Here is a 13,273-nt window from a genome sequence, read left to right as displayed (position 1 = left end):
TTTCTCTTGTTACCTTAACCACTTAACCATAAATGGAGATGGTTAGTAAGGCACAACTGTTTCCACTTCTACAAAAGGACTTAAAAAAAATAAAAACAACAACTATGAAAGTTGTTGGATTTTTAGTTTGGAAAATACAGCCATATTCTAACGAATTGAAGGAGGTACAATAAATGTAATTTATCTGAATGTTTGAAGGGATTAGAAAAGATGTGTAACATGGGATATTCACATAGGCTGGGTGTGTGGCAATCTTTGGCTAGGAACATCTTCATAATGTAGAGAGGGGAAGAGAAAGGAATTCTGAAATAGGAAGTGAGATGAACATTTTGGTGGCCATACTCAGTTTAGTTTAGAATACTTACAAAATAGGTAATAAAAGATAGGTCAAATTCTCATTTTGGGGGGGCTCGCTGGCTGGGAGAATAGCCTCGTAATACCTTTACAAGCTCTTATTCTTTATTATTTTTCTTTTTTAGACTTGGGAAACAGATATTAAATTTTAAAGAGACTTGGTGGAAAAGAGATGTCTGTTTCATAGCATCCCTTTCCCTCTCCTTATTCCTGCCCTTGGCTTGGACTCTGTCATGCCCACTTCACTCTACTCTGTCTTCATAGGTATGTTGAGATGATTGACTCAGATGGACCCTCAATACGGGAACCCCAGGAGCATTGATATCATCATGGTTCAATCTTGAAATGTTTTCATTAATAAAATGCTTATCATATCTCATGCAGAAGTCAAAAGCTGCAGTAGTAGTATTTTGTGGCTTCATTCTTACCCTACAGCTGGCTTTCTTACAACAAGGTTTCAGCTCTAAACTAGCAGAATGAGTGGTTATGGCAGGGTTAGTGATTTCTCCCGTACATTAGAAGAGAATAAGTACATTTTTGTTTGTCAGTCCCTTTTTTGCTGTCTCCTGGTTTAACCTTACCTGTTCCACATTGATAATTTCACCAGTGGAAAGCTAGACTGTTCTTAAGGTTAGGGGTTGGAAAGCAAAATTCTTCTTGGGTGGGAGGCAGTGGTGGAGGATACCACTTCCAGCTCCTTCTGCAGGAGGTCAGCTGTGAAAAGGGCACCACTAGAGGGGGCTCTCGAGTAGTCATTTTTTGGCTTCCCAACTATAGGCTTAAAAGTTAGAATTTAAAAGATTTTTAGGTTTTATAAATGACTCCCCTAGTAAGAATCTTATCCTGAGAAAATTACAAGGTTTTATTTAGGATTCTGTAGAGACCAAAGAAAAATTATGAAGCAGGTGAAATTTAGTGCTGGTTTCTTCCCTCCTTTTTTCCAACATCTGTCCTCATTCTTCCAGTCACTTGACAAATGCTTGTTGAGCACTTGCCTTGTGCCAGGCAGTCTGTTGTTTCTGGAAACGTAATGGTGAATAAAAGCAGACACAGCCTTTGCTCACCCAAAGCTTACAAACTGTGGCAATGGCTTTGAAACATTTTTAAACATGACTCACAGTAAGTAATATATTTTACATCCTGAGGTAGTATATGCTTGGGTGTGTGCACACCACACACATATATATATACATACATACTTATAAACATCTTTGTCCTGTAAGATTTCCTACAACTTGGATTTTGCTGATGCATCTCTGTGGTGTGATGTGAGTCCTCCAACTTTGTCTTTTTCAAGATTATTTTGGCAATTCTGTGGCCTTTGCATTTCCATGTTCATTTTAGAATAAGCTTGTTCATTTCTTTAAAAAAAATCTGGGGATTTTGATTGGGATTATGTTGAAGCTATAGAGCAATGTCTACAGAGAATTGATAACTTAAGATATTGAGTATTCCAATCTATGAGCGTGGTATATTTCTTCATTTAAAAATATCTTATTTATTTATTTATTTTTGGCTGCGTTGGGTCTCCGTTGCTGCACACGGGCTTTCTCTAGTTGCGGCGAGTGGGGGCAACTCTTCGCTGCAGTACGCGGGCTTCTCATTGCGGTGGCTTCTCTTGTTGCGGAGCACGGACTCTAGGCATGTGGGCTTCATTAGTTGTGGCTCACAGGCTCTAGAGCACAGGCTCAACAGTTGTGGCACACGGGCTTAGTTGCTCTGCGGCATGTGAGATCTTCCCGGACCAGGGCTCGAACCCGTGTCCCCTGCGTTAGCAGGCAGATTCTTAACCACTGCGCCACCAGGGAAGTCCCTAAAGTATCTTCTTTAATTTCTCTCAGTGGTGTTTTGCAGTTTGTAGTGCAGAGGTTTGCCATATTTTTTGATAAATTTATTCCCGTGTATTTTACTGCAAATGGTATTGTATGTTAACATTTAAATTTCCAGTTGATCACTGCTAGTGTATAGAATCAATTGATTTTTTGGATGACCTTTCTAAATTCAATTATTAACTCTTGTAACTACTGGTTATTTGGTAGCTTCTTCAGGATTTTTTGTGAACGTAATCATATCTGTGAATAAAGACAATTTAACTTTTTCCTTTACAATTTCTATGCCTTCTAGTTCTTTTTCTTGCCTCATTGCATAGCTAGGATGCAGTACAATGTTGAACAGAAGTCATGAGAGTGGATGTCCTTGCCTTGTGTCAGATTTTAGGGGAGAAGTGTTCAGTCTTCCCTAGTTAAATATGATGTTAACTATAGGGTGTGTGTGTGTGTGTTTGTGTGTGTGTGTGTGTGTTTAATGTATTAGTTTTTTTTATTGTGGCAACATATATATAATATAAAATTTATCATTTTAACTGTACAGTCCAGTGGCATTAAGTACATTGATATTGTTATGCAAACGTCACCACTATTCATCTCCAGAACATTTTTATCTTCCCAAACTGAAACTCTGTACCTATTAAACAATAACACCCATTCTATAACCCCCTCCTTCCCAGTCCCTGGCAACCACTGTTCTACTTTTGTCTCTATGAATTTGACAACTCTAGGGACCTCATGTAAGTGGGATCATATAATATTTATCCTTTTGTTTCTGGCTTATTTCACCAAGCATGGTATCTTCAAGATACTATGTCAGAATTTCATTCTTTTTTTTCTTTTTTTTTTCATTCTTTTTTAAGGCTGAATAATATTCCATTATATTGTATATACCAATTTTGTTTATCCCTTCATCTGTCAATGGATGTTTGGGTTGTTTCCATCTTCTGACTTCCGTGAATAATGCTGCCATAAACATTGATGAACAAATATTTGTTTGAATCCCAGCTTTCAATTCTTTTGTGTATATCCAGAAGTGGAATTGCTGGGTCATATGGTCATTCTATATTTAATTTTTTGAGGAACTGCCATACTGTTTTCCATAGCAGCTGCACAATTTTACATTCCCACCATTAATATACAAGGGTCCCCACTTTCCACACCCTTATCAATACATTATTTTTCTGTTTGTTGTTTTCATAATAGTTATCCTAATGGATGTGAAGTGGTATCTCATTGTAGTTTTGTTTTGCATTTTTCAAATAATTGGTGATATTGAGCATCTTTTCAGTGTAGGTTTTTTGGTATTTGTCCTTTATGAGGTTGAGGAAGTCTGCTTCGTTTCCTAGTTTGCTGAGAGTTTTTATCATGTATGTGTGTTGAATTTTGTCAAAATTTTTTTCAAACGTTGTGAGATTATATAATTTTTATATGTTGAATTTTATTTTGACAGGGAGTTAAATAAGTTACTTGCATGCCACTTTGATTCCTTTGAAGTATTTTTTTAATTGAAAATTTCATTGAGATAATTACAGATTCACATACAGTTATAAGAAGTAATTCAGAGAGATCTGTATACACTCATTTCCCCTCTAAGGCAACATTTTGCAAAAATATCACAACCAGGTATTGACATTGAAACAATTCACCAATCCTGTTCAGATTTCTCCAGTTTTACTTGTATAGTCATCCCTTGGTATCCACAGGGATTGATTCTAGGGGTCCCCAAGGATATCAAAATTTGGTGATATTCAGGTCCCTTATATAAAATGGCCTAGTACAAGGAATACAGTCAGCACTCTGTATCTACGAGTTTCACATCAGCTGTGCCGTACTCATTTATGTGTGTATTTAGTTCTATACACTTTATCACCTCTGTAGGTTCATATATCCATCACCACAGTCAAGATACTGAACAACTGTATCACCACAAGAATCCCTTGTATTGCCCATAATTTTATAACCATACATATCCACCCTCCATTTCTACATCCTGGCAGTCACTAATCTGTTCTCCATTTCTAAAATTCTGTCATTTCAAAAATGTTATATAAATGAAAAAGTATGTAACTTTTTAAGATTGGCTTTTTTTTTTTTCCACTCAGTGTAATTCATTGGAGAGTCATTCAAGTTGTTGTATGTATCAACATCTCTGGAAATTGTTTATCACTCAGTTTCCTAGGGGTTCATAACACAGCTTCCCTTGCCTCACATCATGAAGTATCACCCTACGCATGAGCAGCTATTATTCAGCCAAAGACTCAAGAGTGTCCACCTGTTGGTTTCTGGAGCTCTTTCATTATATAGCTTCCTCCTCTCTGGCACTTTGCCTTGCAAATTTCACCTGCATTTTGGACTCCCATAATCCTGATCTCTCTTAACTCACTCAGACCTGGGTGTTTAACTTGGATTCACCTTCTCTGTGCAGCAATCTGGAAGGTGCCTCCAAGCTAAAAGTTGGAGTGACATAGGGCTCATCTTCTTAATCCAGTTGTCTGTTGATGGGCACTTGGGTTGCTTCCACGTCTTGGCTATTGTAAATAGTGCTGCTGTGAACATTGGGATGCATGTATCTTTTCAAGTTGGTGTTTTCATTGTTTCCAGATATATACCCAAGAGTGGAATTGCTGGGTCATATGGTCATTCTATGTTTAATTTTTTGAGGAACTGCCATACTGTTTTCAATAGTGGCTGCACCAATTTACATTCCCACCAACAGTGTTTGAGGAAAAGATATAAAGATACATAATGTTAAACTGCCAAGTTCCATGAGGACAGGGATTTTTGTTAGTTTTGTTCACTGCCATTTCCTAATAAGCACCTAGAATAGGGCCTCACACATGGTAGGCATTCAATGAAAATATGTTGATTAAATAAATAAAAATATTTTATTTATGGTGATTTTGATATTCAGAAGTTTGAATTTTACATATTCTAGTTTATCAGTTTTTTCCTTTATGATTTCTTCTTTTTGCTTTTATTTTCAGAAACTTTTTATATGATGGTTTTGTTACATTTTAAGCACATTTTTGAAGAAGAGCACAATGATTATGTTCAAATATATATTGTTCACATTTTTTGTTAGATAATTCATGACTTCTTTTCTGGATCTATAAGTATACTATGCTTCATGCAGCAGAATTTGAAACTTTATTAATTCACTTCTTTGTGTAAATGTAATGATATAAAATTTGCTGCCACTCACTATATCAAGAGACTTGTACCGAATATATTTGCAAAAAATTACTTTTCAGGCTAAGCGGTCTTCTCATTAAAAATCTGTCTGGTGAATTGTATTTTCTTTTTTAAAAAATTTTATTTATTTATTTATTTGGCTTGCTGGGTCTGCATTTCAGCCTGCATGCGGGATCTAGTTCTCTGACCAGGGATCAAACCCAGGCCCCTAGCATTGGGAGCGCAGAGTCTTAGCCACCAGGGAAGTCCTGTGAATTGTATTTTCATATACAAAAAACTTTCTGACAATTCAAATGGCATGGCCCAAAGTCATCTTATGGAATGGAGGAAAGCTCAACAGATTTAAGACTCAAATCTTGCTTCCTGAGCTGCCTTTGAAGTTAGTATAATAATTGCAGCTCCTGCAAGGAGAGCCTGGACGCTTTGGTAAGGTGGTGGTGGAGGAAGCAGTGAGGATGAGAGACAAGACCAGCATCCCCTGGCCTGCCTGCTGGGGAATGCTGGGTGTGAACCAAACTTGACTACTGTCAGTGTCCCCAAAGCTCTGGGCTTTCTGTGAGGGAATAGGCTTCCTGTGCATGCCTTGTGAAATGCTTAGGCTGTTGACTCTTCAATTACTAATGTGATCGTAGTGATTAACAGTTTGAGTGCTGAAAATTAGATAATTTAATTATAAGGGTTAACTGTATCTGAATTTCTTCAAGTAAGCCTCATTTTGAAAGCCAATATTCTCAGCTTTTTAAAAAAGTGTTATAAGACTTCCCTGGTGGCATAGTGGTTAAGAATCCCCCTGCCAGTGCAGGTGACACAGGTTTGAGCCCTGGTGGGGGAAGATCCCACAAGCCATGGAGCAACTAAGCCCATGCGCCACAACTACTGAGCCTGCACTCTAGAGCCTGTGAGCCACAACTACTGAGCCTGCGTGCCACAACTACTGAGCCTGCGTGCCACAACTACTGAAGCCCACGCACCTAGAGCCCGTGCTCCACGACAAGAGAAGCCACCGCAATGAGAAGCCCGTGCACTGCAAGGAAGAGTAGCCCTTGCTCACCACAACTGGAGAAAGCCTGCGCTCAGCAACGAAGACCCAATGCAGCCAAAAATAAATAAACAAATAAATAAATTTTTTTTAAAAAAGTGTTATAATTGGCAATTCTCCAGCTGTAACATCTGTTATTTATTTTCAGTGTTTATGTTAGGTGCTAATCTGTATTTTCTTATTTTTCACTGGTAAATTTTCCAATAGTGCCTAAGACAGTTCCTCATCCTTTGTAATGGCCCAATAAATAATTAATTAATTAAAGTTATTTTATTTATACTGTGCCTTTTGGAAGAGAAACTGAAGAATGAATAATCTGTAAATCTTGCCAGTTTAAAAGCATAGTTCTCTGGAGGAAATACTCCCTGGAGTGCTAACTAAATGTTGTATTTCTTAAAAACAGGATTTTAACAGAAAAGAATAATATCAACATTTTATTTTTAGGTAGTTTAGCATAAGACATAAACACTGCTTTTAAAAAAGTTAACATAGTCTTAAGCTTTCCAGTAGCAGAGTGTGGTTTCATTATCCCAAAGCTAATGAACAATCATTAGAGCAATCAGTACATACTGTTTAATAGTTTTTTTTTTTTTTTAAGGTACAGGGAAAACAATGGTGATGGACATGTTTTATGCTTATGTGGAAATGAAGAGGAAAAAACGGGTTCATTTTCATGGTTTCATGCTAGATGTTCACAAAAGTAAGTTAATGATCTGAAAGAAGTGATTTAAATGGACAAACATTACAAGATAATTTTCCTCATCTTAAAGTTCTTAATCTTTTAAAAAATTAGATTTTTGCTAAAAGTAAGATTTTATTTGGTTTCATTTGTTTTGTGCTATATTGAAGCAATTAGTAATGTGTCCAGAGTTGGTCCTAGAGACAAATTCATTACTTCCAAATCAGAGAACAGAGGTTACTCTATGAAGGTCAGGCATTTTCTCTTTCTACTAAGGATCAATAAGAAATCTTTAAGCCTCACCTGTTTCACAAAGTTATTCTTGATTAGGCCTTTTCCTCTGTGTCACCTTAGCATGTAGGCATTCAGTTTGTTCTTGTATGTATGCTTTATTTCTTTGTCAAGGGTATGTTATTTCATCTTTGCATTATTTGTTTGCTAGCTATACTGTAACCTTCTCAGGGCAGGAATATTGTACTTTTCTTAGAATACTTTCAGCATTTAGTAACATAGAGTGAAGGAAGTGGGACTGGCTGGAAACAAGGGAACATCCTGATTAGATATGCTAGACATAGAGGGCAGGATCACCTCCTTTGCCTGCATCTCTGAAATCCTCAGGGCTAAGATCTGTGTGTTGATCCATCAGTCACAATCTGATCATCTATTCTATCACTTTGTCATCTCTGAAGTGATTGAAGAGTGGAGATGGAATGACCACAAAGTGTTCTTACAACCATGGGAATATAGTAATATGTGAACAACTTATTTGAGGTGGAGAAACTGCAACCAACCTCAATAATCATATTTGTTTGTATGTGAAATTTAAACTTCATTTTTATGTTCACACTCTGTTTCATTTAGAGATTTTAAAAATATGTTTTAGTTATCTAAAATGTACTGTTAATACAATATTTGATTTGTGTTTAACTTCATCCATTTAAGGAATACACCGCCTTAAACAGAGTTTGCCAAAAAGGAAACCAGGATTCATGGCTAAATCATACGATCCAATAGCTCCTATAGCTGAAGAAATCAGTGAAGAAGCAAGTCTTTTATGTTTCGATGAATTTCAGGTAAGGTAGAGATGTTTCATAGATGTAGAATGGTATACTGAAGGAAGTATGAGTATTTAAATCCTGTTCTAATTTTATCAGTTTTATAAATTGATTTAATACATTATCTCTTATGACTTTAATTTTATTATCTAGTCCAGGGGTCGGCAAACCACAGCTTGCACAGGGCAAATCTGGCCCATCTGCTTTTGTATGGCCAGTGAAAAGAGGAATATTTTTATATTTGTAAAAGGTCATTAAAAAAAGAAAGAGAAAATGTAACAGACACTGTATATGGCTTGCAAAGCCTAAAATATTTACTATTCTGCCTTTTATAGGAAGTTTGCCTACCCCTATATTCTAGTCAATGGATTCACATTTCCCCTACACCACGATGGAGATAATATAATTATTACAAAATAATGTCTTTAAAGATGTTTGACTGTTTTTTAAAAGTGTTATTAAAAAGAAACAGGTGATTCACACATCTCATTTAAGCTTCACCACTTATCTGTGATGAAGGAAGAGAATTGCCCTAGTTGAAATTTCTTTTTCCCCCCTAGTTGAAATTTTAAAATTTGTTCTAGTTTTAGGATTCAAAATTGTGCATTTAAATTGGTAGTACATTATTTCCTGATCTTTATTTCTTATGAGAACAACGCATCAAAGCAAACACCATGTCTTATGCTTATTCTGTATCCTACGTCATGTCCAGTGTTATAATAGTAGTAATTAATAATATAACAGTAACAATAATAATAATAGAAGATACTCTAGGTTAAGAATTACTTTCTCTTTATTTGACTGCTCTTTTTAGTAGTTATAAAATGTAATAGTTGGTTTTTCTAAGTTGCTTACCATAAGAGCAATTGATTATTGGAATGAAAATAGAAAAATCCACAAGGACTGAATATAAGCTTAAAAACAGGGCATCACACCCAAAGCTTTTGAAAAAATATTTCTGGGGCTGAGTGCAGAAACTCCTGTCTCATTGCCTAGAATAAAGGCCCAGAGAACTTTCAGGAGTAGCAGACTAACATTTGTTATATGCCTACCCTGAGGCAGGCCCTGAGTGATTCATACATCTCATCTAAGCCTCACAGTGTATTTGTAATGAAGTGAGGAAATTGCCCTAGTTGAATTTTAAAGTTTCTTCCAGTTTTAAGATTCTCTGAAATTATGCATTTAAATTGGTAGTGAGTTATCTCCTGTTCTTCTGTGCTTAGAAACCTGGGTTAGTGGGAAGATGATGTGGCCAGGATGCCTTTAACCCAAATGACGCATGTAGGTCTCCTCTAGCAACTCGATACTCATAGCTAACAGTGGTCTCGATTTATGATAGAGGAGAAAGGAGAATTTTTACCAGGAATGGTGTTATACTGAACCATCTGGGGAGGAGGAATTTTTATTTCTTTCTCCCTTCAATCATATTCAGACAGCCTGGCATTCACACTTTGTATTGTAGAACTACAAAGGTCTTCAAAAGAAAGGCTTATGGAAAAGAGATGTTCCTCTGCTACTCTGAAGGTACACTAAGTACACTGGTGTACTGCAGAAAGAGAAGGGCCTCATTTAGTTCTAAAAATAGCACCAAGTTAGCAGTTATGTGGACTTCAACAACAAAAGTCAGTGTTGAATCAGTGAAGGCCATTTCTCTTGGTTTCTCATTATGAGTCTTTTAACCAAAATATCTCTAAACAAAATTGAATCGACACAGGTAAATTTTGTTTTCCATTGAGAAACAGAAGTTTTATTGAAACAGGGAAACAAGTGATGTGAACAAAGCACTATTTCTATATGTTACTTGTATTGTGTCAACTTTTTAAAGCAAAATAAACTTATACACGACTCAGTACCTTCTCCTTTTGCCACAGTTATCAGGTATTTGTCACAGTTAAATTTTTTTCATATGGTTTTTATTCTTCAATTTGTTAATATGGTGTATCACATTGATTGATTTGCATATATTGAAGAATCGTTGCATCCCTGGGATAAATCCCACTTGAACATGGTGTATGATCCTTTTAATGTGTTGTTGGATTCTGTTTGCTAGTGTTTTGTTGAGGATTTTTGCATCTGTATTCATCAGTGATATTGTCTGTAATTTTCTTTTTTTGTAGTACCGTTGTCTGGTTTTGGTATCAGGGTGATGGTGACCTCACAGAATGAGTTTGGGAGTGTTCCTTTCCTCTGCAGTTTTTTGGAAGAATTTGAGAAGGATAGATGTTAGCTCTTCTCTAAATGTTTGATAGGATTCACCTGTGAAGCCATCTGGTCCTGGACTTTGTTTGTTGGAAGATTTTTAATCACAGTTTCAATTTCATTACTTGTGATTGGTCTGTTCATATTTTCTGTTTCTTCCTGGTTCAGTCTTGGAAGGTTATACCTTTCTAAGCATTTGTCCATTTCTTCCAGGTTGTCCTTTTTTTTTTTTTTTTTTTTTTTTTTGCAGTACGTGGGCCTCTCACTGTTGTGACCTCTCTTGTTGTGGGGCACAGGCTCCGGACGTGCAGGCTCAGTGGCCATGGCTCACAGGCCCAGCTGCTTCGCGGCATGTGGGATCTTCCTGGACCAGGGCACGAACCTGTGTCCCCTGCATCGGCAGGCGGACTCTCAACCACTGTGCCACCAGGGAAGCCCCAGTTTGTCCATTTTATTGGCATAGAATTGCTTGTAGTGGTCTCTTATGATGCTTTGTATTTCTGTTGTGTCCGTTGTAACTTCTCCTTTTTCATTTCTAATTTTATTGATTTGAGTCCTCTCCCTGTTTTTCTTGATGAGTCTGGCTAATGGTTTATCAATTTTGTTTATCTTCTCAAGGAACCAGCTTTTAGTTTTATTGATCTTTGCTATTGTTTTCTTTGTTTCTATTTCATTTATTTCTGCTCTGAACTTTATGCTTTCTTTCCTTCTACTAACTTTGGGTTTTGTTTTTTCTTCTTTCTTTAGTTCCTTTAGGTGTAAGGGTAAATTGTTTATTTGAGATTTTTCTTGTTTCTTGAGGTAAGCTTGTATTGCTATAAACTTCCCTCTTAGAACTGCTTTTGCTGCATCCCATAGGTTTTGGATCATCGTGTTTTCGTTATCATTTGTCTCTAGGTATTTTTTGATTTCTTCAGTGATGTCTTGGTTATTTAGTAACGTATTGTTTAGCCTCTATGTGTTTGTGTTTTTTACATTTTTTTCCCCTGTAATTGATATCTAGTCTCATAGCGTTGTGGTCAGAAAAGATGCTTGATATGATTTCAGTTTTCTTAAATTTACTGAGGCTTGATTTGTGACCCAAGATGCGATCTATCCTGGAGAATGTTCCATGCGCACTTGAGAAGAAAGTGTAATCTGCTGTTTTTGGATGGAATGTCCTATAAATATCGATTAAATCTATCTGGTCTATTGTGTCATTTAAAGCTTGTGTTTCCTTATTAATTTTCTGTTTGGATGATCTGTCCATTGGTGTAAGTGAGGTGTTAAAGTCCCCCACTATTATTGTGTTACTGTCGATTTCCTCTTTTATAGCTGTTAGCAGTTGCCTTATGTATTGAGGTGCTCCTATGTTGGGTACATATATAATTATAATTGTTATATCTTCTTCTTGGATTGATCCCTTGATCATTATGTAGTGTCCTTCCTTGTCTCTTGTAACACTGTTTATTTTAAAGTCTATTTTATCTGTTACGAGTACTGCTACTTCAGCTTTTTTTTTTTGATTTCCATTTGCATGGAATATCTTTTTCTATCCCCTCACTTTCAGTCTGTATGTGTCCCTAGGTCTGAAGTTGGTCTCTTGTAGACAGCATATATATGGGTCTTGTTTTTGTATCCATTCAGCAAGCCTATCTTTTGGTTGGAGCATTTAATCCATTCACATTTAAGGTAATTATCAATATGTATGTTCCTATTACCATTTTCTTAATTATTATGGGTTTGTTTTTGTAGGTCCTTTTCTTCTGTTATGTTTCCTACTTAGAGATGTTCCTTTAGCATTTGTTGTAGAGCTGGTTTGATGGTGCTGAATTCTCTTAGCTTTTGCTTGTCTGTAAAACTTTTGATTTCTCCGTCGAATCTGAATGAGATCCTTGCCAGATAGAGTAATCTTGGTTGTAGGTTCTTCCCTTTCATCACTTTAAATATGTCATGCCACTCCCTTCTGGCTTGTAGAGTTTCTACTGAGAAATCAGTTGTTAACCTTATGGGAGTTCCCTTGTATGTTATTTGTCGTTTTTCCCTTGTTGCTTTCAATAATTTTTCCTTGCCTTTAATTTTTGCCAATTTGATTACTATGTGTCTCGGCATGTTTCTCCTTGGGTTTATCCTGGCTGGGACTCTCTGCGCTTCCTGAACTTGGGTGGCTATTTCCTTTCCCGTGTTAGGGAAGTTTTCGACTATAATCTCTTCACATATTTTCTTGGGTCCTTTCTCTCTCTCTTGTCCTTCTGGGACTCCTGTAATGCGAATGTTGTTGTGTTTAATGTTGTCCCAGAGGTCTGTTAGACTGTCTTCATTTCTTTTCATTCTTTTTTCTTTATTCTGTTCCACAGCAGTGAATTCCACCATTCTGTCTTCCAGGTCACTTATCCATTCTTCTGCCTCAGTTATTCTGCTATTGATTCCTTCTAGTGTATTTTTCATTTCAGTTATTGTATTGTTCATCTCTGTTTGCTTGTTCTTTATTTCTTCTAGGTGTTTGTTCTTTAATTCTTCTAGGTCTTTGTTCAACATTTCTTGCATCTTCTCGATCTTTGCCTCCATTCTTTTTCCAAGGTCCTGGATCATCTTCACTATCATTTTTCTGGAAGGTTGCCTATCTCCACTTTATTTAGTTGTTTTTCTGGGATTTTATCTTGTTCCTTCATCCATCACAGTTAAATTTTTGATTAAGGTATTGAAATTAAAAATTTTAAAGTATATTAATACCCAACCTTTGTAAAGTAATTCAGGGTTTACAAAGTGTTTTTACATCCTTACTTCATTTAATTCTATTAAATAGTTATTATTATTTCCATCATGTATATGAGGAATATAAAGGCATCAGAATTTCTTAGGTATCAGGTAAAACTCATTACCCTTAACTTAAAAAATGTGAATTTTAAAACATTCTGAGAAATGATTGTCATGTTTCTGTGACATG

General features: G+C 36.3%; 1 protein-coding gene across 5 annotated transcripts in view; it reads left to right on the top strand.

Annotated features, from left to right (window-relative positions):
- Window positions 1–13,273, top strand: part of AFG1L (AFG1 like ATPase) — a 216,239-nt gene that overhangs the window by 73,136 nt on the left and 129,830 nt on the right. For all 5 annotated transcript variants that reach the window (XM_060030135.2, XM_060030136.2, XM_060030133.2 and 2 more), the window contains exons 4-5: window positions 7,013–7,114; window positions 8,036–8,166. In XM_060030135.2, coding sequence (XP_059886118.1) covers window positions 7,013–7,114; window positions 8,036–8,166 — 233 coding nt within the window. The remainder of the gene's footprint in view (window positions 1–7,012; window positions 7,115–8,035; window positions 8,167–13,273) is intronic.

Source organism: Delphinus delphis, chromosome 14 (genome assembly GCF_949987515.2).
Source record: "Delphinus delphis chromosome 14, mDelDel1.2, whole genome shotgun sequence".
NCBI lineage: Eukaryota > Metazoa > Chordata > Mammalia > Artiodactyla > Delphinidae > Delphinus > Delphinus delphis.
This window is presented reverse-complemented; position numbering and strand designations above follow the sequence as displayed.